This window comes from Pithys albifrons, chromosome 12, assembly GCF_047495875.1.
Source record: "Pithys albifrons albifrons isolate INPA30051 chromosome 12, PitAlb_v1, whole genome shotgun sequence".
Classification (NCBI taxonomy): domain Eukaryota; kingdom Metazoa; phylum Chordata; class Aves; order Passeriformes; family Thamnophilidae; genus Pithys; species Pithys albifrons.
Window position 1 is genome coordinate 3,351,994 of NC_092469.1, and position 23,197 is coordinate 3,375,190.

At 45.9% G+C, this 23,197-nt stretch overlaps 1 protein-coding gene across 1 annotated transcript in view; it reads left to right on the forward strand.

Moving 5' to 3' along the window:
• The first annotated feature begins 1,140 nt into the window (after positions 1 to 1,140).
• Positions 1,141 to 23,197, forward strand: part of PEPD (peptidase D) — a 153,042-nt gene continuing 130,985 nt past the window's right edge. Inside the window, exons 1-3 of the mRNA XM_071567681.1 lie at positions 1,141 to 1,202; positions 7,925 to 8,108; positions 9,365 to 9,492. Of these exons, the coding sequence (XP_071423782.1) occupies positions 1,186 to 1,202; positions 7,925 to 8,108; positions 9,365 to 9,492 (329 nt within the window). The 5' untranslated portion in view covers positions 1,141 to 1,185. The remainder of the gene's footprint in view (positions 1,203 to 7,924; positions 8,109 to 9,364; positions 9,493 to 23,197) is intronic.

Here is a 23,197-nt window from a genome sequence, read left to right on the forward strand (position 1 = left end):
TGGCTTCTTGCTGAACACCTGCTCCTGCAGAGGGAGGTGTGCCTGCCATCTCTGAGCTGCACTTACTGCTGTTTGATGGGCACAGAGCAGCGGGCACTGCACTCAGGGTACAGAGCAGGGCTCCAACCTCTCACTCCTTGTCTGGTATTTCATGTTCCTGGCCATTTGCTTTTGCAGCTCTCTGAGTTACTGGACAGGTGACCCCTGGCCTATGATTGTTCCTGCAGTCAGTCTTACAATTTTGAGACCAAGTCGAGTTCTGAAGACATCTGTGTGAACAGGAGTGAAAGAGAGCGGAGTGGGCGAGCCCAAGGGCTGGCGGTGGCTCCAGCACCCCGTGCCCGAAGGTTGCGGGGAAACACCTCCTTAAAATGCGGGTGGAAAACGTGTTTTCCTGGGTTCGCAGCAGAACTGCGCGTTAAATGGATTTCCGAGCCACTCTTTCCTTAGGGCAGGTCAGCGGTGAGGAACGCCTGCGAAAGGCTGTACTTACATTATACAGCCCTTGGCTTGGATGACTGTAATGGTTTCGTGTACAAGAAGCCCCAGCACAGGTGAGGGCCGGGAAGATGCGGAGCGGCCCAAGGGGCGCCCCTGGTGCGGGACAGGGAGCGGGGCCGGACCCTCAGGGGTCTGTGTGCGGGACAGGGAGCGGGGCCGGACCCTCAGGGGTCTGTGTGCGGGACAGGGAGCGGGGCCGGACCCTCAGGGGTCTGTGTGCGGGACAGGGAGAGGGGCCGGACCCTCAGGGGTCTGTGTGCGGGACAGGGAGAGGGGCCGGACCCTCAGGGGTCTGTGTGCGGGACAGGGAGCGGGGCCGGCACCTCCGGGGGTCTGTGTGCGGGACAGGGAGCGGGGCCGGACCCTCCGGGGTCTGCGTCTGAGGGGGCTCGGAGACAGGGAGCAGGGCCGGTGTCCTTCACGGATCAGAGTCCGAAGGGCTGCGGGGAGTCCCGGCCCGGGCCTGTCCAGTCACGGGTCTGGGTCTGAAGGGGTGCGGGGAGCCCCAAGTCGGGGCCGGTCCCTCCACGGATCTGTTGTCTGAAGGCGTGAGCGGACTGTCCGTGTCCCCGCCCGGCCCGACACAGCTCCGGGCACACCCCGGGCGGTCCCCGCTCCCCGGTCCCGGTTCCCCGCCCCGCCCCGCCGCTGCCGTCACGTGACCGCGTTTCCCGGCGAGCGAACATGGCTGCGGCAGAGGGGTAAGTGCGCGGCTCTCCCGGCTCCTGCGGCCCCACTGACTCCCCTCGGCCCCCACGCTGTCCCGACCCCCACCGCTGTCCCGGCTGTCCGGCTGTCCGTGCTCCCACTCCCTGCACGGCGGCCCAGCCCAGCCCGGCCGGGTCTCGCACGCAGCGCGGTGGGTCAAGGATGCCCCGGGCAGGGGGCAGGACGGGCCGGGCAGGGGGCAGGACGGGCCGGGCAGGGGGCAGGACGGGCCGGGCAGGCGGCAGGACGGGCCGGGCAGGCGGCAGGACGGGCAGGGCAGGGGGCAGGGGAGGCCGGGCAGGGGGGCAGGACAGACCGAGCAGGGGACAGAACAGAGCCGGGCAGGGGTCAGGGGAGGAAGGGCAGGGGGTAGGGGGGCCGGGCAGGACAGGCCAGGCAGGGCGCAGGACAGGCCAGGCAGGGCGCAGGACAGGCCGGGCAGGGTGCAGGACAGGCCGAGCAGAGGGCAGGGCAGGACGGGCCGGGCAGGCTACGCCGGTTCGTCGAAAGGAATTGGGGTTTTGCGCCGGGCGGGGGGAGCTGTGTAGGGTCCCGCAGGCTCCGGCCCTCCGGGTCAGCTCGCAGTGCCCCCTCCCGAGCCGTGGGTTGTCCTTTGAGTTCTGTTAGATTGGAAGTGTTGCTTATAAGTGGCTTGCATTACACAGCACAAGGGCTCTCCCACGTTTTATGGCTAAATCCAACCTTTTCTTCCAGTGCTGTAAGAAGGTGCCATTAAAACTGTATCAAAATGAAGGGGCAACATAGCTTAGTTGGCAAAGCCAGGTCAGGCTGGGTCTGGGCCCTGGCACTGTCCTTGGGGACAGGTCGCTCCCAGTAGGTTCTCCTCCTGGCACAGGTTTCCCCTGGCACTGGCCGGGCATTCTCAGGGCAGGGATGCCCCTGGCGCTGACTGGGCATTCCCAGGGCAGGGATGCCCCTGGCACTGGATGGGCATTCTGAGGGCAGAGATGCCCCAGGTGCTGACTGGGCATTCCCAGGGCAGGGATGCCCCTGGCACTGGATGGGCATTCTGAGGGCAGAGATGCCCCAGGTGCTGACTGGGCATTCCCAGGGCAGGGATGCCCCTGGCGCTGACCGGGCATTCCCAGGGCAGGGATGCCCCTGGCGCTGACTGGGCATTCCCAGGGCAGGGATGCCCCTGGCGCTGACTGGGCATTCCCAGGGCAGGGATGCCCCTGGCACTGGCCAGGCATTCCCAGGGCAGGGATGCCCATGGCGCTGACCGGGCATTCCCAGGGCAGGGATGCCCATGGTGCTGACTGGGCATTCCCAGGGCAGGGATGCCCCTGGCGCTGGATGGGCATTCCCAGGGCAGAGATGCCCCAGGTGCTGACTGGGCATTCCCAGGGCAGGGATGGCACTGCCCAGCCCCAGGATTGATCCAGGGTGGGGAGGTGGACACTTTCAGTGCCAATTTCCCAAGGAGCACTGAGTTCACCATGAAGGAAATACCCATTTCAAGGCTTGAACAGTTTGTAGTTGCTTTTACTGTTTCCTTGCATCGCCTACTTGCTTGTGCTGCTGTTAAGTGTAGGCCTCTTGTGTTTCACATGTTTGATGTGCAAACAGCACTGAAAATTGTCCAGGCTTCAGGCTGATGTGGGTGAATCTGTTACTCAAAATAAACAAATAAATAAGGCCGAGTCAGCAAACAAGTGATAACTTATTGAAAAGTAGTTTCATTGGCTTCTCATCTTCATTGAGATCTGTATCCTGTCTGTGGGTTCTAAGTAGAACAGAAATGGCAGTCCATGAATTTCCTGCTGAAAAGAACCAGAAGTACAAAAGGTTAACTGAAAAATGGTACGAAAACCAGAAGTAAAATAGGATTTTTGGTTATCAGTGTGTTCTGGTGGTTGCATTGCAAGAAATCCAAAATGTTAGATGGACCAAAATATAAGCTCTCTGAAAATATAAAACTTCTGAAGTAAGCATTGAAAATAAGCTGTTCTGGGCAAAAGAAACATATCCTTTAAAGAAACAGATGTAGCTTAAATGTTCCTACCCATATTTCACTTCCAGGGTAATAAAATAAAAGAGCTCTTCTGTGAGCTTGGGCCTAAGTGATCATAAAAATTGTGTGGCAGCCAGCAGGAAACTGTCAGCTGCTGTGGGAGGCCTTTAGCACACTGAGCAGTGGCTGAGTGCTGGAACTGAGGAAGCTGAGCTGCTGTTGTCCTCTCCTGGCCCTGCAAGTGGCCACTTCTGATGCTGACTGAGGCTTATTTGCAGAAGCTTCCAAGGGGTGCAGCACAAAGCAGTGCTGGGATCAAATGCACTTTGTTAGCAAATGTGTTACTGTACATGAGTTTGTGGCTGGAGGTGGCAGAGTCCTTGTGCTAACAGAGGAAACAGACCTTGACGGACCAGCCAATGGATTCAGTTCTGATAATTCTGTTGGGGCAAGTTCAGAGGAGGCCATGAAGTTGATCAGAGAACTGGTGCACTTCCCCTAAGAAGACAAGCTGAGAAAGTTGGGGCTGTTCAGGTTAGAGAAGAGAAGGTTGTGTGGAGACGTCATAGCAGCCTTCTGGTGTCTGAAGGTACTGCTGGGAAGCTGGAGAGAAACTGTTCATTAGGAATTGTAGTGATAGGACAGGGGGTAATGGGGACAAACTGAAAGAGGGGAAATTTAAGCTAGATATTAGGAAGAAATTCTTCGTTGCAAGGGCAATGAGTTACTAAAACAGGTTGCCCAGGGAGGTTGTGGCTGCCCCAGCCCTGGCAGTGTTCAAGACCATATTGGATAAGGCCTTGATCAGCCTGGTGTAGTGGGAGATGTCCCTGCCTATGGCAGGGGGTTGGGATGAGATGGTCTTTAAGGTTCCTTCCAGCCTTTGTGTGTCTTGTGTGATATAGCTGAGTGATTAGAGATCACAGATCAAAGTGTACCTTGTACCTTGTAGCTCCTTCTCTAGAGAAAATTTGGTGACAGTATCATTGCAATCCAAATAACACAGTTTGACACTGCTTACATTGTAATTGCATGTGTATTTGCAGGGCTGATACATGTGTGGGGCAGTTACAAACATGTACACACTCAACTTACTACACGTGGTTGCACAGCCAGTCCTCTGTGTGAAGTTTTTTTTCTTGTGATCTTGAGTACTGTGAGAGTTCCCTTCCCAAATTATTTGTGATGGAGAGCCAGGTGTACAGCCTTAACTCCTTTTTGTTAGACTTAAATTCCTTTCAGTTACAAGCAAGTTTTAACCAACTGAGCTAATTTTTGTGGCTCTCTGTGTAAGTTGTGACTCTCTGTGTGAGTTGTGGAAAGCTCTGCTTGGTTCATGTGTATCCAGTGACCCAAACTCTGCAGGCAGAGCAGCACCTGTGGGTGTTCTGCTGTGTTGTTTGTCCACCCGTGAGAGTGCCCTCAGTTTGGTATTTGGGTACTTGCAGGAGGAAAGAGAGAACAAAAGCTGTGGAGGTAGCAAAGTTTGCTAAGCTGAATCTTCTCTCAGAACTGTAGCTGGTTTTCTCTGCAGAATTTCAGCTGTGACAGTCGGTGTGTTGCCTGTTCTGCCCGAGGTGCACATTAACATCTGAGTGCTCAGCAGGAACCGGAGCAACAGAGCCAGATTTGCAGCAACACCCAGCCCAGCCCTTGCTGTGGGTTCCAGCACACTCAGCCACTGTGACTGCTACACCAGCCTTAAAACAGAGACCATGGCCATGCCCCTAGAATCATAGAATTGATTGGGTTGGAAAAGACCTCCAAGATCATCGAGTCCAACCCTTGGTCCAACTCCAATCCCTTTACCAGATCATGGCACTCAAAAGCTGTGCCAGTCTCAAACAACTGCAGAGGCCACATTACTGTGCATTAACATTGTGGCATCGTATTCAGACAGGGAAAGTGGGATCTGTTGTGTCCAAGGAAGAACATGCTTTTGTCATGGGCTTAGAGAAGGTGTGCAGAAGAGCCACCATTTTGCACCAGAATGTATTTCAGCATGAAAGTTCCAGTGAAAGGTGTGCTTAAAGTGGCTTAGTGAGACTACCAGAAGAAATTGCTGCCTGACATAATTATTTCTCCTTGAGTCTCATTTTGATTGTCAAATGTTTTAAATGTAATAAAGACATTAATAGTAGACTTAAGAGATGAAAAATGGGCCTTTGTAGCAGCTTCCTATGAGCTCTAGAGTGTAGGAATAGGCCTGGAGGGGAGAGGTCAAGAATTCTCTTGTTTTTTTCTTTTAAATCACAGGAAAAGATCTCACGCTTGTGAAGTGGGCAAAATTGCAATGAAGGTGACTTTTTTCCTTTCTTTGAAGCAAAACATGAGACAGGTTGTGGTACAACCTCTGCCTTTTTGTTTTTTTTTAATCAGCAGATACAAAGATCTGAGAGCAACATATGGCATAAGGGTATCTGATGATGTTCTCTTGTCCCTTTTATAAATGTCCCATAAGGTCAGCATATGATTTCCAGGCCCCTGCATGTTGTTACTCCAGAGGATGATCATGTTTGGATAGCACCATTTTCAGCCTCTTGTGCATTGCTGAGTTACAGAGACAGCTTTGCACCTGAAAAGCCTTGCCTATTTTTAGTTTAAGCTTCACTATCTGATTTAAAACTTCCAGCAGCTTTTGCTGGGATTGTATGAACTTGCTTCCCTCATCCTGCAGGCATGGGTACCCCAAAAAGAAAGCTCATGCTGTGCTTGCAGGCTGTGCTGATGTGCTGCAATAGGTGGTCTGCAGCCCTTTTAGTGATCACCTGTCCTGGTGGTGGGTTGTCAGGTGTGTGTGGGAAAGAATAAAACCAGACACATTTAGGTTTTTTGCACTGTCAGCTGAACTCCTAAGCAGATAGTTTGAAAATTGGATTAGCAAGAGCAGTCTTTCACCTTCTGTAATTACTTATGCTGTTATATCAAGTAGTTATAAACAAGTAAAATAAAATATTTTATTAGCTCTTTGTGCTGTGTCTGCAGTAGAAAATTACAGGGTTTACATTTCTGAGGTTGATAAAGTCTTTCAGGAGGTTATGCAGCTGTAAATCAAAGGTTACTTTCAGATTGCATATGGAAGCAATATAATAATTAAGCTGTGGAGCTCTGCTCTGCCGAGGTTAAATCCCTTGGTGGTTGTTTCATTCCTTGTCATCTTAACAGAGTAACAATTTAACTGCACCTGTCTGTCATTTCCTCTTAGAAGCGTGTCTGGTAGGAAGTGACCATCCAGTCAGTCAGTCAGTCTTCAAGAAGCTGAGGTGGAGGGAAAAACTGGACTTAAATCATAGGATTTTATTGATAAAACAGTATTTGTCTGTAATACCAAAGCACCACAGCACAGCTTTGCTATATTATCTCCTATGGGGAGAGGCTGAGGGAGCTGGGGGTGTTCAGCCTGGAGAAGAGGAGGCTCAGAGGTGACCTCAGCACTGTCTGGAACTGCCTGAAGGGAAGTTCTGGCCAGGTGGGGTTTGGTCTCTTCTCCCAGGCACTCAGCAATAGGACAAGGGGGCACGATGGGCTCAAGCTCTGCCAGGGGAAATTGATGTTGGAGATCAGGAAAAACTTCTTTGCAGAGAGAGTGCTCAGGCATTGGAATGGGCTGCCCAGAGAGGGGGTGGATTCCCCATCCCTGGATGTTTTTCAACTGAGCTTGGCCGTGGCACTGAGTGCCATGATCTGGTAAAGGGACTGGAGTTGGACCAAGGGTTGGACTTGATGATCTTGGAGGTCTTTTCCAACCCAATCCATTCTATGATTCTGTGATTAAGCATAAAAACAAAAAAACCAAAACAAAACAAAAGGATGGCTCTTAAATTCTTCTCTCATCATCTGATTAAAGTCCTCCCCCATCCCCAATATCCTACAAAAGCTATTGTGTTTCTGCTGGTAAAGCTCCAAAAAGTGCATTTATGGACTTGTAACAAATGTGTGTGACTCAGCAAGGTATTCTTGTAGTACTTTGAACACCTTAAATTCTTTAACAACAACGAGCTCTCTGCTTTTAAACTGTAGCTTAAACTGTAGCTTCCCCATTGCAGTTCTGTTGAGTACAATCTTTCAGAACTTTGCAGGCTGTCTCAGCACATTTGTGCTGCCTTGGGGGCAGGTGGTGATGTGTAACAGGAGCCACTGGCACACCAGACATGCTCCAGTGGCCATGTGCTTGAGTTCAGTCACTTACTGAAGCTGCTTGTGGGCAGGCAAGAATAAACATACCTACATAGAAAAGAAATTTGTAGATACTGTGTGAGTATGGGAGATGCTGTTGTCCTGTGTCTGCTGTCCATTATCTTTGCTCTCCAGTCCCTGTTTCAGCTACTGAGTGTTTCCTAGAAGGACTTGGTGCAGTTTGCCAGTCTCGGTGGGACCTTTCACTTGTTCTCAGCAACTCGGAACTCATTTTCTCTCCTGCTTTGCCTTTCCTCACCTGGCATAGGCTGTAGTTTCTTTCTGCATCTACACTTTGTGTTGCTTCACCTGAAGGAGTGTAAGGAGTGGGTTCTGTGGGCTGCAGCTCTGCCAGCCTTGTCTTCTCTTGCCATCTTTTTCCTTTGGTCCCGTGTGAACCACGTGAGCAATGCTTGTGTAGAGCATCTCTTGCCCTCGAGTGTTCCCTTGAGCCTCTTGTTTGTAGAGCTGAACCAAACTGAAGTAATGAGCACTGTGCATCTGAATTGTGCTAACGACTGTCTTTGTCTTCCATTAATTATCAATTTAAAAAATCTCTTTTAGACCCTCCTTTTGGCTGGGGAATGAGACCTTGAAAGTGCCCGCAGCGCTCTTTGCCTTGAACAGAAGACGCCTGTGTGAACGTCTGAGACAGAACAAGGATGTCCAGAGCAATTCACTTGTTCTGCTGCAGGGTGGGGAAGAAACCCAGAGATACTGTACTGATACTGGCATTGTGTTTCGCCAGGTGAGAGCTGAATCACTACTTCAAAGCAAATTAAGAAACTTTCTCCAACTGCATGAATTTAAAAATGATTTTAAATTATTTTTCCTTTATCTCCCAGATGTGCATTGTCTTCCTTCACTTATATAAATTGGCTTCTTTATAATATTGGCTCTTCAGCTGTGAGTTACTCTCTCTTTCAGGGCTTTATTGTGCAGGCTCATTATCTGGTTTAAAGGGCCTAAACCTGTTCAAGGCCTTACTGCTCATCAGTGTTTAAATCTAATCTTGAAGACAGCAATGGAATATTTCTTCATGTTTTCAGTCTTGTGTGTGACTCAAAAACAACCTTCTTTCCATAATGAAACATGTTACAGTGGACCTAAACTGAGTTAATTAATAGAAAAGCATATTTCATGTTTTCATAACTAGTATATTCCACAAAGCAGTGTATGTCTTGGAATTTACAACATGTGTCTTCTCAAATTAGGTTCTTTCTTAAGTATCCATGTATTCTTCTGTCACAAACAGGACTTAACAAGTTCTGGGGATGTTGGCATAACAGAACTCCAATTATGCATATCCCACACTCTGCATGGCCTGCTGCAGCACTTTGTTTTGTGACTGTAATTGAGCTGTTACATGTTAGGAAGAAACAAACTCAGTAAATTCTAATTTAAAGAGCACATATTTTAATGTAGTTATTAGTCTGGTTTTAGATGAGATGCTTCTTTCAGGGGAGCAGAGCAAATGTCTGTCCTTACCAATATTAATTTCTGTATTGTTAGATGTTGTTTGCTTGTGTGTTGTTCAGATAACTCTTGGCTAAAGGCTGTTCCTTCTGCAGCTTTCTCTTCCCTAGGGAAGGTTGGGTTTTCACTTCAGAACTGCTTTCACAACCCCAAAGGTGCACTCTGCTTTTGCCATGTCTCTTGTGATGTGATTGTTTCTCCCTGACCATACATTCCCTAATTCTAGATTGGAAGGGTGTACTTTAATGTGTGGTGTGTGTTTATTGTGCTGAGTTAACCTGTTTATTCCTTATGGTACCTTGTAAATCTCTGATCCTTTCCAAATCCCAACAGGGGGATTTGTATTATTCTAAACTAAAAGTAACCAGTATGAAAAGGTTTAGACCTAAACCACTCCTGCACCTCCAAAAGCAAGGGAGAGACCTCTTCCAGATACATGAAAGTAGGAATCAGGATGTACTTTTGTGTACTCTTAGAGCTGGTAGAAGTGAGGTTTTTCTTCTAAGAATATATTTTGTTCTAACCTAGGAATCTTACTTTCACTGGACTTTTGGAGTAACTGAAGCAGGCTGCTTTGGAGCAGTAGATGTGGATACTGGAAGATCCATCCTTTTTGTTCCACAACTACCTGAGAGCTACGCTGTTTGGATGGGAAAGTAAGACCTGCCTTTTAACTGCATTCCACTGTCCCTGAGTACTCCATGTAATGTAACTGTCTGTAGAGCTGCAATATGACTTGTTTGTCCATAAAGAGATACAAAACCTGATCAGTTGGTATTGATCACGTGATGTCAAATGATCCAACAGCCTTTGGAAAGTAATACCCTTAGAATTGGAACCCATTGATCTCATGGTATCTATGAGAGGAAGTTGAACTGTAAAGAATTAAAGTCAGTATCTTGTGTTAAGCCCTAACAAGTTAAATAATAAAGCAAGCTTTTTCAAGCTGCTTTACCAGTTTGCAGCAGCCTTAGCTAATGAAGCTTTTTGAATGGCAGAAGGCAGCCTGTTTGATGTTTTTGTATGTGAACTCATACACTGGGGAATGTGATTTTAATTCTGTTTAATGCCTATGCCATAAACATCTCTCTGTCCACCTTAGCAGGAAATATTGCACAGTCCCAGGCACTCAGCAATAGGACAAGGGGGCATGATGGGCTCAAGCTCTGCCAGGGGAAGTTCAAGTGGGAGATGAGAAAAAACTTCCTTGCAGGGAGAGTGCTCAGGCATTGGAATGGGCTGCCCAGAGAGGGGGTGGTTTCCCCATCCCTGGAGGTTTTCAGTTGAGCTTGGCCGTGGCACTGAGTGCCATGATCTGGTAAAGGGACTGGAGTTGGCCCAAGGGTTGGACTTGATGTTCTTGGAGGTCTTTTCCAACCCAATCAATTCTATGATTCTGTGAAAAGACTGGAGGAATTGACTTATTTATGTGTTCATTTATTTTCCCAGTCTTAATTTTGTTTACACTCTCTGCCAAACGTAATTTTTGTGTTGTCTACATTGTCTCAGAACAGTGGATTACTTCTAATTTAATATTTTGACAGGCAGCTTCACTTCTAATTGAAGCTCTCACTTGCATTTCAGTGCTAATTTTGGGAAGAGAGAAACAGTTGTGAGCAATCCCATGTGCTGAACTGTGCCAGACCATATGGCAGGGCACGGCTCCTGCCTTGTCAGAGAGTTTGTATGAATAGGCTGCCTTAGACCTGCCTGGGAATTGACATTGTGGTGGTGTAGAAATGTGAATGCTGCTGTCAGAAATGCTTAAGCTGAGAGTTGCATCTGTCTGGGAGTGAGAGAAGAGCAACGAGGCTGGAGAAGGGACTGGAGCACAAGTGCTGTGGGGAGAGGCTGAGGGAGCTGGGGGTGTTCAGCCTGGAGAAGAGGAGGCTCAGAGGTGACCTCAGCACTGTCTGGAACTGCTTGAAGGGAAGTTCTGGCCAGGTGGGGGTTGGTCTCTTCTCCCAGGCACTCAGCAAGAGGACAAGGGGGCACAATGGGCTCAAGCTCTGCCAGGGGAAATTGAAGTTGGAGATCAGGAAAAACTTCTTTGCAGAGAGAGTGCTCAGGCATTGGAATGGGCTGCCCAGAGAGGGGGTGGATTCCCCATCCCTGGAGGTTTTTCAGCTGAGCTTGGCTGTGGCACTGAGTGCCATGATCTGGTAAAGGGACTGGAGTTGGTCCAAGGGTTGGACTTGATGATCTGGGAGGTCTTTTCCAACCCAATCAATTCTATGATTCTGTGAGTGCAGCTTCTGTGGCCCCCATGTGTACTCTGTGAAGTCTGTTCCCTTGTAGTGCTTGTTCCCACTTACACACAAAGTTTTTTCCTCCCTGTAGGTTCTCTCCTGCTGGTTCAAATCAGCTGTTTCATACCCACACTGAGTGTGCCTAATCTAAAAAGCTTAAAAACATCACTGAAATTCCACCATCTCATTTGGCATTTTCAAACAAAATATTGTGGTGTTTGTAACTAGTGGCCTTTTTGTTTTGTTTGTGCAGCACTTGTTGTCTGTCCATTTACAGAATTACAAGTCTGGTTAAAAGTGGTTTATTGTCATTGTGTCTTCTTGCAGAGTATAACAAATGGTCTTTATGACAGCATCATTGTTTCTTAAATGCTCCTCTTTACCCTTCCTGAGTTCCTCTGTTTGAATCTTGTTTTCTCTTCTGTCAGCCATGGTCATGTACTTTTTCTGCTTGTCAGAAGGAGGATGGATGAATAACTCATTTGTGAGTCAGCAGCAGTTCTGCTTCATGAGTTGGGTGGCAGGGGGTACTGCACACAGCCAGGGACTGTGTTCCTTCCCAGAAGACTCAATTTTCATTCAAAATTGGCACTGAAATCAAAACACAGATAAGTTTGCCTTCCATCCACTGCAGTTTGTCTACTGTAGTTTGCTGTGGAAGTGCTTGCTGTGTGGAAGGCACTGTGAACCCACTGAAGAAACTGTCATTTGACATCAGCAAAGCACAAATCAGTTCAGTGCCTTGTATGGTATTTACCAGGTTGGTATTTTACAGAGATCTACACCGGGTCTTCTAGTTCATAGTGCTGGGTGCAGTTGCTTTGCCTGGTGTTTGTTTTGCCTTCTATTTAAGACTTGTGCAAATCTGTGATGTGAATTTAAGCAGAAATGCAGAGATTGTCTTAAAATTAATGCAGAAGGCTCTTTGCTACAATTTTACTGCTACTTTATTACTAAATGTATTGTTTGATGTATTTTTGTGCTTTCACTTCTGAAAACACATATTTGAATTGTTTTTGAAGTGCAGCTTGGAGCATGTGTCAGTCAGGAGGGCTGATCCTTTTGCCTTGAAGTGATGCAAAAGTGGAGCTTCTTGGCTCCTTTCAAGGTGCAGTCTTTGGCCAGTGGACATCAGTGGAGATGGGCAGGCTGTTTCCAAATGCAGCCATGAGCACTGTAATTATTTCAGCCTCTCCCACTGCCCTTGTTTTTATCAAAGGTGGTGCCTGGGGGCTCTGCAGAGCAGGTGAGCAGGGAGAGGGTGGGTGCAGCACCCTGGGACCCAGCACCACGGGGTGCTGGAAGTGTTACCTGGCTGGTAGGACTTCCTGCTGAATGTGTGTGCTCTAAGGATTTGTAAACAGCTGTAAGGCTTCCTTTCACAAGTCCCAAGCCAAAGTAACTTCTGCACTTTTAGAAGGGAGGAGAGATTTGACTCACTGACTGTGACCCTTCTCCAAAAAACCTGTTAAGGTGGCAACTGCAGAATTGTTTTGAGGATAATTGTAGGACTGGTGGTCCTACATTCATGGAAGGGATTGCAAAGACTCTTGCTCTGGTTTTGAACTGTGTTTGGCCAGCCAATTTCTTAGCTGTTGGCTGGGAAAATCTTTTCAAGTAAGAACCACTTTGCCTGTGTCTTGACCTGTACCTGCCCCTCCATCCTTTGTAAGGCAGAAACAGACTCTAAGGATGGCTTAGTGTGTAGGCTTTTCCTACTATTAACTTTAGAAGGAGGAGTTTAAGAAATGAGTCTGGTAATACAAGATTGCAGAGGCTTCAGGAGTGTAACTGTTGTAAATGCCTCTCTTCCTTGGCATGGTCTCACCCAGTCAGGTCTGTGGCACAACAAAGCTGTGAGTTATCATTTCTCTTCCTAGAAAGCATTAAGTTGGTATGACTGGATGTCTTGTACAGAGACTTCAATTTCACTAATTAATGCTGCACCTGCCATTTACCTCCTTAATTATAAATGACAGAACTAGTCAGTGTGCTGATTAAAGATATTTTGTACACTAAAACACACTATACAGCAGCTGCTTCACATGGAGCACATGCCAAAACAACTGAAGAGCCTCACCATGTAAAGAGTGTTTTTAATGGAAGACAAAACCATTTCACCCTTTCATGCCCTTTAGAAATAAATGGGTGCAGAACAATATTTATGTGCAATTTCCTGGGCTTATTTTGAAGCCCTGCTGGATGACTGGGGAGTATTGCAGCATTCAATCCACCATTGCACCCACTGAGTTTTTCCATGAATTTGTTTGGCAGCTGTCTGTGTGTGTGAAGTTGGAGCTGTAATCACAGAATCACAGAATCAGCTGGGTTGGAAGAGACCTCTGAGATCATCCAGTCCAACCCTTAGTCCAATCCCACTTTTGCAACCCTAATAAGGCACAATGAAACGCTTTGCAAATGTTAATAATTTCTCAGTGACCTAATGAGGAAGCTTTTAAAAAACATTGTCATCATTTTCTAAGTAGGTTACAACCAAAATCAACCTTTGGTTTTGGTGATTAAAGCTGATTGACTTCAGCAAAGCTGAGCAGTTTTACTGCCTTTGGGGTAAAGAGCAGAAGAATGTGGTTGGGTTTTTTCTTTGTTGCTTTTCCCCCATAACACTTTTGTAAAAAAATAGAGAGAACCTTTCAGTCTGTGTAGGCTTGTACCTTTTTTCCCCTATAGACTGTATGTGACCAGGAAAATTAGAAGCTGGGAAATTGCTTTCTTGGTGTCTTTTTCTTAATGGAGATTGGTGAGATTGTGTGGCATTTGTATTTGAAATAATGGTGAGGATTAAACTGTGCCCAGCACGTGTGCTTATCTGACTGTGCCATGGTGACCAAGACTGTGCATTAATTAGCCCTGAGCTTGGTGATGAGAAGGCAAGGTCTGCACTGGGCCCTTTCCATGTGAGCTGCCATGGGAGACAGCTCTTTGGAAAGACTGTGGAGCATGTGTGGCTGCTGTGAGGAACAAACTCCAGGCCACCTGGATTGCTTTCCTTACAGTACATTTTGCAGGAATGAAGGACATCTGAGTGAGTTGTGTTGGGTGTTCCATGCAGGTCCCCTTCTCCATAGCCTGCTCTGGAGCTGTGTGTTCACACAGTACAGGGTCTTGGTTTTTACCATCAGAACTGATTTGCTATATCATTCCCTGCTATTTTCAGTTTAATTTTTTTCTCTAAAGTAAGATATGCTTTTCTTTTTCTATGTCCATCAGTTCAATATTTTACTGCAATTTGTCCCTTCCTTGTACCCACTGAATCTTAATTTTGTGGATTAAAAAAAAATCAGGTTTTAATGCCTTTAGATCATCTTATTACTGTTTTGTACCAACTGGCAATTGCAGTTTATCTGCAAAGTTTGTTATCACCTGCAAATGTCTGTGGGTCTCACGAACATACTCAGTCCTGCTTCTGTTTCTGAACAGTGTCAGAACTAATTTCAGTCTTTGCATGTTTCCTCTAATCAAGACTTGAAGTCCATTGCTGTTATCACTTTAACTTTTGGGAACATCAGCCTAAATTGATACAGCACTTTTCAGAATGGCAGTTGGAGGATTTCCCAGCCCTTGAAATGCTCATCTTTTTTTCTGTTTATTTATTTTTATTTCTACTTTAGGCTTTTCCCTTTTTTCATTATGACTTTTCATTGGTTTCAGGTCACATTGTAGCCTTCCTGTCCAAGCCAATTTGAGTTGATTTTGGAGACTAACAGTCTTGAAATAGATTTTTATCAAATATTTTACTATTCAGGTACTACATCTGTTGCTTTACCCTTCATCTGTTCCTTTCAAAACTGTACAATAAATTTGGTTGCTTTTGATTGATGAGACTTACTTGTGCAATTCCCCAGGCTGCTTATTTTCCATTATTCCAATTCTCTCCCTGGTAAAGTGACTTCCATTTTTTGTCACCCATTCATTCATTATTGAAGTTCATAGAATTATAGAATGGCCTGGGTTGGAAGAGACTTCAAAGCCCAGCTCCTTCCAAGACATCTGCCATGGGCAGGGACACCTCCCACCAGCCCAGGTTGCTCCAAGCCCTGTCCAGCCTGGCCTTGGACACTTCCAGGGATGGGGCAGCCACAGCTTCTCTGGGCAACCTGTACCAGGGCCTGCCCATCCTCACAAGGAAGGATTTCTTCCCAAGATCCCATCTAACCCTACTCTCTCTGGCAGTGTGAAGCCATTCCCTGTGTCCTGTTGGTCCTTGTCAATGGTCTCTCTCCATCTTTCTTGTCAGGCACTGCAAGGCCACAGTTGGGTCACCCCAAAGCTTCTCTTCTCCAGGCTGAACAATCCCAGCTCTCCCAGTTTTCCCTCCCAGCAGAGCTGCTCCATCCTCTCATCACCCTGGTGCCTCCTCTGGACTCTCCAGCAGCTCCGTGTCCTTCCTGTGCTGGCCCCAGGGCTGGAGCAGCTCTGCAGGTGGGGTCTCACCTGGGGGGCAGAGGGGCAGAATCCCCCCCTCTGCTGCTGCCCACGCTGTGGGACCAGCCCAGGGCAGGGGGGGTTCTGGGCTGGGGCATGTCCAGCCTCTCTCCCAACAGCACCCCCAGGTCTTTCTCCCCAGGCTGCTCATCCGCAGCCTGGATTGATCCCAAGCGTTGTCCTGGCCCAGGTGCAGCACCTGCACTTGGTCTTGTTAAACCTTGTGAGATTCCCATGGGCCCACTGCCTGATTTCTCTGTAGATAAAAATTACTTTTTCAGAATAATTAATGCCTGGATTGCTCTTGCCACTTTACTGATAATTGTTTCCTCTAAACAGCACTGCTTGAATGCTCTGACTTCTCAAATGCTCAGTTTATTCCTTGTCCCTGTATTCTCATTGTCCATGAGCCTTGCCTGGGCTGGGCTGAATGTGTATTGTTTGTATGATTTTAATTTCAGTAATTATTTTTATAAATCTTTGTGTTCCAGCTGCTTAAGTGTCTTATTCCTTGTTGAGAAGGCTTTAAACCATAATAATAATTTGTATCAGTCCGTTGATTTGCAGTCTCTACCAGCATCCACCACTAACTAGATGCACTAATTGGTGTTTTTATGTGTTAAAGTGTTTTTTTTCCTCTCCTCTTTTTGATTTGGGCATACTCAGAGAGGATCCAGTGCTAAGCCAATCTGCCAATCTGCACCAGAGCTTTGTAATATCCATGTGTGCCTTCAAACCACAGCGTGAGATATGCACGTCTCATTCCTGTGGTGTGACAGGGAACGTTGATAACCCCCACCAGGCATTTCTTATTTTATCCTTTATTTAATGCACTGAGTTCAGTGATACAAACTCCCGATAGCATTTTGAAGTATCAGAGAATCCGCATTTCCTTTGATCAGGTGTGCCACGTGTTTTTCTCCAAGGACTCGGCTGGTGCTGGTGGGAAGGCACAGCTGCAGCCAGAGCAGTGTCCGTGGGGGTTTGCAGCAGGGCTCTGCCCAGGCTCTGCACCTCCACACTGCCCGGGCTGAGGGCACAGCTCTCTTGTTGGCCTGGATTTGGGAAGGCACTTCAATGAGAACACTCTCAAGTGGAACACCTGCAGCTGAAATTCCACGTTGTCAGCTGTTTGATGTTAGCTGTTATCCTTAAGTTTTTTATCCCCTGTGACCTCTGTGTGCTCAAGAGGGGACTCTGTGAGTAAGTGCGGCCTGTTGAGACACACACAAAGAGGAAAAAACAAACCCAACTGTTTCTTGAAAATATAATGGGCAATGTAGCATTAATGTTAATGCTTCTGAAGAGTGAATGTGAGTGAGGAGCAGGCAGGTTGTGTTTTATTGCTGTGCACCCCTTGCTGGAGCTCTGGGGGTCGAGCGGGTGGTCTCGACCCCAGTCCTGAGGGATGTCAGAGGCTGCTTGGTCTTGCAGGGGCAGCGTGACACAGTGGATCAGGCACGGTGTGCATGGGTGGATTCTGCTTTTCTTTGTGCTCAGTGAGCTGTTGGGTCAAATTCATTTAATTTCTTTGTGGTTTAGTTTTCCTTACAGGTTGTAAAATGGGAATATTATCCCCTTCTTAAAGCTGTTCAGGTCATTTAGTGCTGCTGTAAACAGTGGAGCTGCTTTTCTCTCCTATTACCAGTTAATACAGGAGCTGTGGGACATGCACACCTTCCAGAGCTTTAATGCTACAGTACTTTTATGTGTGGGACATAAAATATTGCTCATTTACCAACCCAAACTTTGGTGTTTTTCAGAGTAAAAGCGGATCATCTGCTGTTGACAGACTCAGAATGTAACTTTCTTTGCTAAGAAGCCTAAATTGAGACCAGTGTTTGAGTGTAACACTTACTATGTAGTGACCTAAAAATTATAGTTCTTAAGCACTACAATTCTTTTTGGGCTCCTTTTTTGGGAAGAGAGGTTTCTAATGAGTACTTGTCAGCAGTCTCATGCTGCAAGAAATCTTTCAGGGATTTTAGTGTATAAACATTTCCTTACTTACAATTCTTTCTATATAGAGCCTTTGTCTCCAAGGAAGAATTTTATTTACAGAGAGAAGTAAAGCAAAGGTTACCAATTGCAAGTTTCTGTGTTTGCGTTGGGTAGCTCTGGATAGTATCTGTTAAATGCCTAATTGAGGCACTGCCACTCAAGATAGAATTTAGAGAAAACCTGAAGACTTTTCTTCTTTTGGGAACGCCTGTGGTGGGAATAGCTGAGAGGAGCAGTGAGACTGTATGTTTGAAGTAGATGAAATAGATAGGTCAGTGCTTGGCTTTTATAGGAATAACTGAGAGTCTCCTCAATACTTTATTTCTGATTTCCTAAGTCCAACAGCCTCGATGTTGCTCATAGTTGTTCTGGTTCTGTGTGATCTGTGTGTAGCACTGGGAAGTCCAGCATCACATACCCAGCACCATGTCCTGGTTTGTCCCTTGGCTAGATGGGACTTCAGTTGCAGCCCTGGTTGTGCTTTCCAGTCATAGAAACAGTTGGGTTGGAAAAGACTTCCGAGATCATCAAGTCCAACTCTTAATCCAACCCCACTTTGATTACCAGATCATGGCACTCAGTGCCACGTCCAGTCTCACCTTAAACACCTCCAGGGATGGGGAATCCACCCCCTCTCTGGGCAGCCCATTCCAATGCCTGAGCACTCTCTCTGCAAAGAAGTTTTTCCTGATCTCCAACTTCAATTTCCCCTGGCAGAGCTTGAGCCCATCGTGCCCCCTTGTGCTATTGCTGAGTGCCTGGGAGAAGAGACCAACCCCCACCTGGCCAGAACTTCCCTTCAGGCAGTTCCAGACAGTGCTGAGGTCACCTCTGAGCCTCCTCTTCTCCAGGCTGAACACCCCCAGCTCCCTCAGCCTCTCCCCACAGCACTTGTGCTCCAGTCCCTTCTCCAGCCTCTTTGCTCTTCTCTGGCCCCGCTCCAGCCCCTCAATCTCTTGCCTCAACTGAGGGGCCCAGAACTGAACACAACACTCAAGGTGTGGCCTCCCCAAGGCAGAGTCCAGGGGAAGGGTCACTGCCCTGGGCCTGCTGGCCACGCTAGTTTGGATCCAGGCCAGGATCCCATTGGCCTTCTTGGCCACCTGGGCACACTGTTGGCTCCTGTTGAGCTTCCTGTCCCTCAGTCCCCCCAGGTCCCTCTGCCTGGCTGCTCTCCAGCCACTCTGTGCCCAGCCTGGAGCGCTGCAGGGGGTTGGGGTGGCCAATTAACTTGAGTCATCATCTGCAGCTTGATTTTTTTTTAAGTATGTTATTTTATCAAAATGCATCTTACTCTGGACTGTGGGTTTGGAACTGCAGGCAGACAAAGTGTTGCTTCCCTGAACAACTGAGAACAGCAAGAGATAATAAAGACTGTGAGAAAACTAGGAGAATAACTAAAGCAGCATGAGATAAGAAGGAGGATAAGAAAGAGAAGCTGTGGGAATGGAATGTGTGTTGACAAGTTTTTATGAAACAAAAATTATATCTGGAGGTTGTGTAATAAATACCCAATTAGAAGTTGTGGCAGAGTATTTGGACACTGTCATGGACCTATGGGAAGGTGACCATGGGAGGGATTTAAAATATACAGAGAGTGACTTGTAATTTGAAAGATCCTTCATATTTATCCTTTTTCTTTCTTTTCCTTTTTGAGTGTGTTACCTGTAGTTTAATAAAATTAGTCTTGTGTGTGACTCCTGTGCTCCTTGTCTGCTACAACTCAAGGATGACACTATCAAAAGGAGCAAGGAGTCTGAGTTTACATCTGTGCTGGTAGTGCTGTCATTCAAATAATATAATAGTAATCTAGAGAAAAGTGGAAAGGGAGTAGGTAGTCACAACGGTGCTGAAGGCAGACTGTGATACCAGCAAGCTCATTAGTACTGTTCTGTTTTAAATCTACCTTGATGCCTTTTAATCTTCTTTTTCAATATAGTAAACTTCCTTTTGGATGTAAAGGTGATGGCAATTTTTTTGGACAAAGTCAAGAACATCTGCTGGTGTCTTGTAAAGTGTGCTCTGTTATTCTTCCTAGCAGTTCTCTACACCCTCTTGTTTGGTTAATGCTTTGCCATCTGTTAACTCGATGATATTGTAATGAGGAGGGAGTTTATTGGTGAGTCTCTGACAGCATTAAAGCATTGCTTTTATATTCCTTTTCCTCCTTCATCTCTATGTTTGCTGATGTATTTCTGTTCATCTGCTTTAAATTTTGCCAAGGTGGTTACTGTGTGTCTGTGATCTCTCTGTAATTTGTGCTCTGCTTTAGGCTCATTTTAGCAGGGCCTGAGGAATGAGTTGTTGACTGTGTAGAACTTCAATTTCTGAAAACTGTGCTTGTCCAATTTAGTCCTGGTGCATGTGCTTTCCCTCATGGAAGTGAGGAAAAACGTGATGTAACTCATGCAGTGACTTGCTGGCAGGGTGTTCCTGCTGCTGTGCCAGTGCAGGGTAATGTGGGCACTTACCTTGCTCAAGAGAGGTGAGTTTGCTGTAAAGTGTTTTGTATCTGTCACTCTGAATGTGAAAGCCAGGCTTGAATGGAGGAAGCAACAGTGTTGCCTTGTAGAGCAGAAAGCTTTACAGTGTAGTTCACTTTTCTGTCTCAATGCATCAAGAATCTTCCTCTCTTGGTTTTGTGATACAAGCTTGGACAGTTTTTCGTTTATTTTAGGCAGTAATACTTAGAATCACAGAATCACAGAATCAATTGGGTTGGAAAAGACCTCCCAGATCATCAAGTCCAACCCTTGGTCCAACTCCAGTCCCTTTACCAGATCATGGCACTCAGTGCCACGGCCAAGCTCAGTTTGAAAACCTCCAGGGATGGGGAAACCACCCCCTCTCTGGGCAGCCCATTCCAATCCCTGAGCACTCTCTCTGCAAAGAATTTTTTCCTGATCTCCAACTTCAATTTCCCCTGGCAGAGCTTGAGCCCATCGTGCCCCCTTGTCCTATTGCTGAGTGCCTGGGAGAAGAGACCAACCCCCACCTGGCCAGAACTTCCCTTCAGGCAGTTCCAGACAGTGCTGAGGTCACCTCTGAGCCTCCTCTTCTCCAGGCTGAACACCCCCAGCTCCCCCAGCCTCTCCCCAGACTTGTAGGACCTTTCAGGAGAGCCTGTACCCTGAACATTATTGTGTAGAAACTCTAGATTGTCGCTCTAGACTTTGTCATTATTAGAGCTTGATATTGATCTATTCTGTTATTGTTCCAACTCTGTTAATTCTTACCTTTAATTACTGCTTGTGGCAGCATCACTTTCTGGTAACTGCCAGGAGCTGTGGATCTAAATGACCATAAGACTTGTGGATCTGTATTTGAGTTGCAGGGATAGTCTTTAGCAAGGCATGTTGCTTTGTGTCAGTACTTGCTGTCTTCCTCCCTGACATATTAGGAGTTCCTCACAATGGTTGTTGACTTTTGAGATTACTAATGATCCTTTTTTAAAATAAAATACATTAAATTAATGCAGATTTTCTGAAGCCAGGTACAGTGCTTAGAAATGGTAGGTAATTCTCATTATTTGGCCCTAAGGTGTGTTCATTCCTGGCATGTATGGTCAGGCAGCCTGGAATGTTGCTGTATTGTCCATGCCCTGTGATGTTAACTTAGCATTTCATTTTGCAGGACAGTTACCTCATGTTAGTGCTTATGTGAGGCTACACCTGTGGCTCTCTTTTATATGTAACAGTGGAGTGAGAGATCCCCCTTCCAGAACAGCTTCAAAAAATGAACAAGGCTAGATGTGGACTTAAGTAATTCTGTGCAACCATTCAAATCTTAACATTAAAAGTTAAAGGTTTTCTAATTTTTGTAATGAAATTTAGAATTGTTTTGTTCCAACAGAAGTCATTTTACATTCAGGGCTATGCAGTAAGATGAGTAATCTTGAGTTAGGAACTGCAGCTGAAATGCTGGAGAAAGCTCATTCCAAGTACCTCAGGAAAAGCTGCATTTCATTTTAAAGCTGATCCACTGTGAAAACTAAAAACTGAAAATCTGTTCTAGAAGCATTAAAAAATGGAAATACAAAGCAACTAGTAGGAAAAAGTTGTTATATATATTGAAGTTTGGAATAACATTTAGATGCAAATGAAAACATCCATATGAATGTATATCAGCAATTATACTGCAAATATATTAGCAGTTGGCTTAGATGTGTTTCTTTCAGGAATCAGCTGTTATAAATTCTGCTCACAGTTTTTCCTTGGCATTTGTGATTTAGATCCATCTCATTTTTACCTCTCTTCTGAATGTAGTTCTGAAAACTAGAGCAGTCTTTTATCATGTTGGTATTACAAGGCTATTGCTCCAGAGTCCTTTAGAATACAAAGAAATGTTGCTTAATGGAATTCTTACAGTGATGTCAAATTTGTACAAGTCTCTAAAGATTTGTGTTATGAATTTCTGTGCAATGTCATGAACAACAGGTTTAAAATTATTTTAGACAGTGAGACCAAGTTTTTATTGGGTTTAAAGTGGAAACACAACATGGTTGATAAAATACTGCAAAGAAATTGAGATTTGAATTTTGTTCAACTCTATAAAAGCATCAAAATATATTTTTTTGTTGTATTCATAGTTAGGCTGTCAGAGCTGTTCATCTTAGTGATGGATGAGCAGAGCAGTCAGTATTACACTCCCCTTTGAGGGTCACATCAGATTCTGCCAGTCATGATAGTCATAATAGTCTGGCAGAATCTGCACTGGTGTGACCTGGTTGTGATTTGGTGAAGCATTTTGGTTTTTAAACCTGCCCCCATGTACCACAGTGAATTTAGTTAAACCAAATGGACAAGTTTATCCTAAACTTGGAAGTTTTCACTGAGATAATTGACTGGGATTTCTGATTACTGGTTTTTAATGCTGCCTTCCCTTTCTCTTTTTCTAGTGGTTTTTGTGTTTGATCAATGTGTGTAAGAGAAATGAAGTTCAGCTAACATGAGGTATTACTTTACTAAAGCCTGACTTAAGGTCTCTCACTGTGTTGTTGCAGTGAAAATATTGCTGCTGCTCCTCCACCTCTTTTTGTTTAAAACAAAGTTGTGACTTGTTACCACTGAAAGATGAATCTCCAATGTTTGGTGCTTTAATGAAAATGTGGCTGTTAAAATAAGACAATGCACCAGAATTCAGATCTTCTCAAAATGTAGCTTCTCATCTTTAGGCCATTTCCAGCATTTCCCAATTGCTGTGAACATACTGAGAGCAGGACACCAGGTAGGTGAACTAGATGGGGTAGAAAACCATGGGAGAGAGAAGAGTTCCATAGGAAGCATCAGAGGAATGTGAACAGCTCTGATGTTTAACCCAAAATAACTCAAGCTGTTTCACTGGAAATTGTGATGAATTTTAAGTGAGGAACTAGAGACAGTCTCTTGTTTAAGGGCTGAAAATGAGAATAATGAGGAACTTGTGAATAAATAGCAGTGCTGGACTCTTGTGTTTTCTTTCTCATGGCCATAAACTCTGCAATGCCACATCTTTCCAAGATGGTTGGGCACGTGTACTTGGGCACAGTTGCTGTCCTGGGGGTTTGGAGTTGCTTATTTCCATTCCAAGATAAAATGATGACTCCTGCTCTTTTGGAAGTTAACTACTGACATTTCTAACTAACACTGACTGGAGTTATAAAACTATAGGAAGGGATATTGAGCTTTTT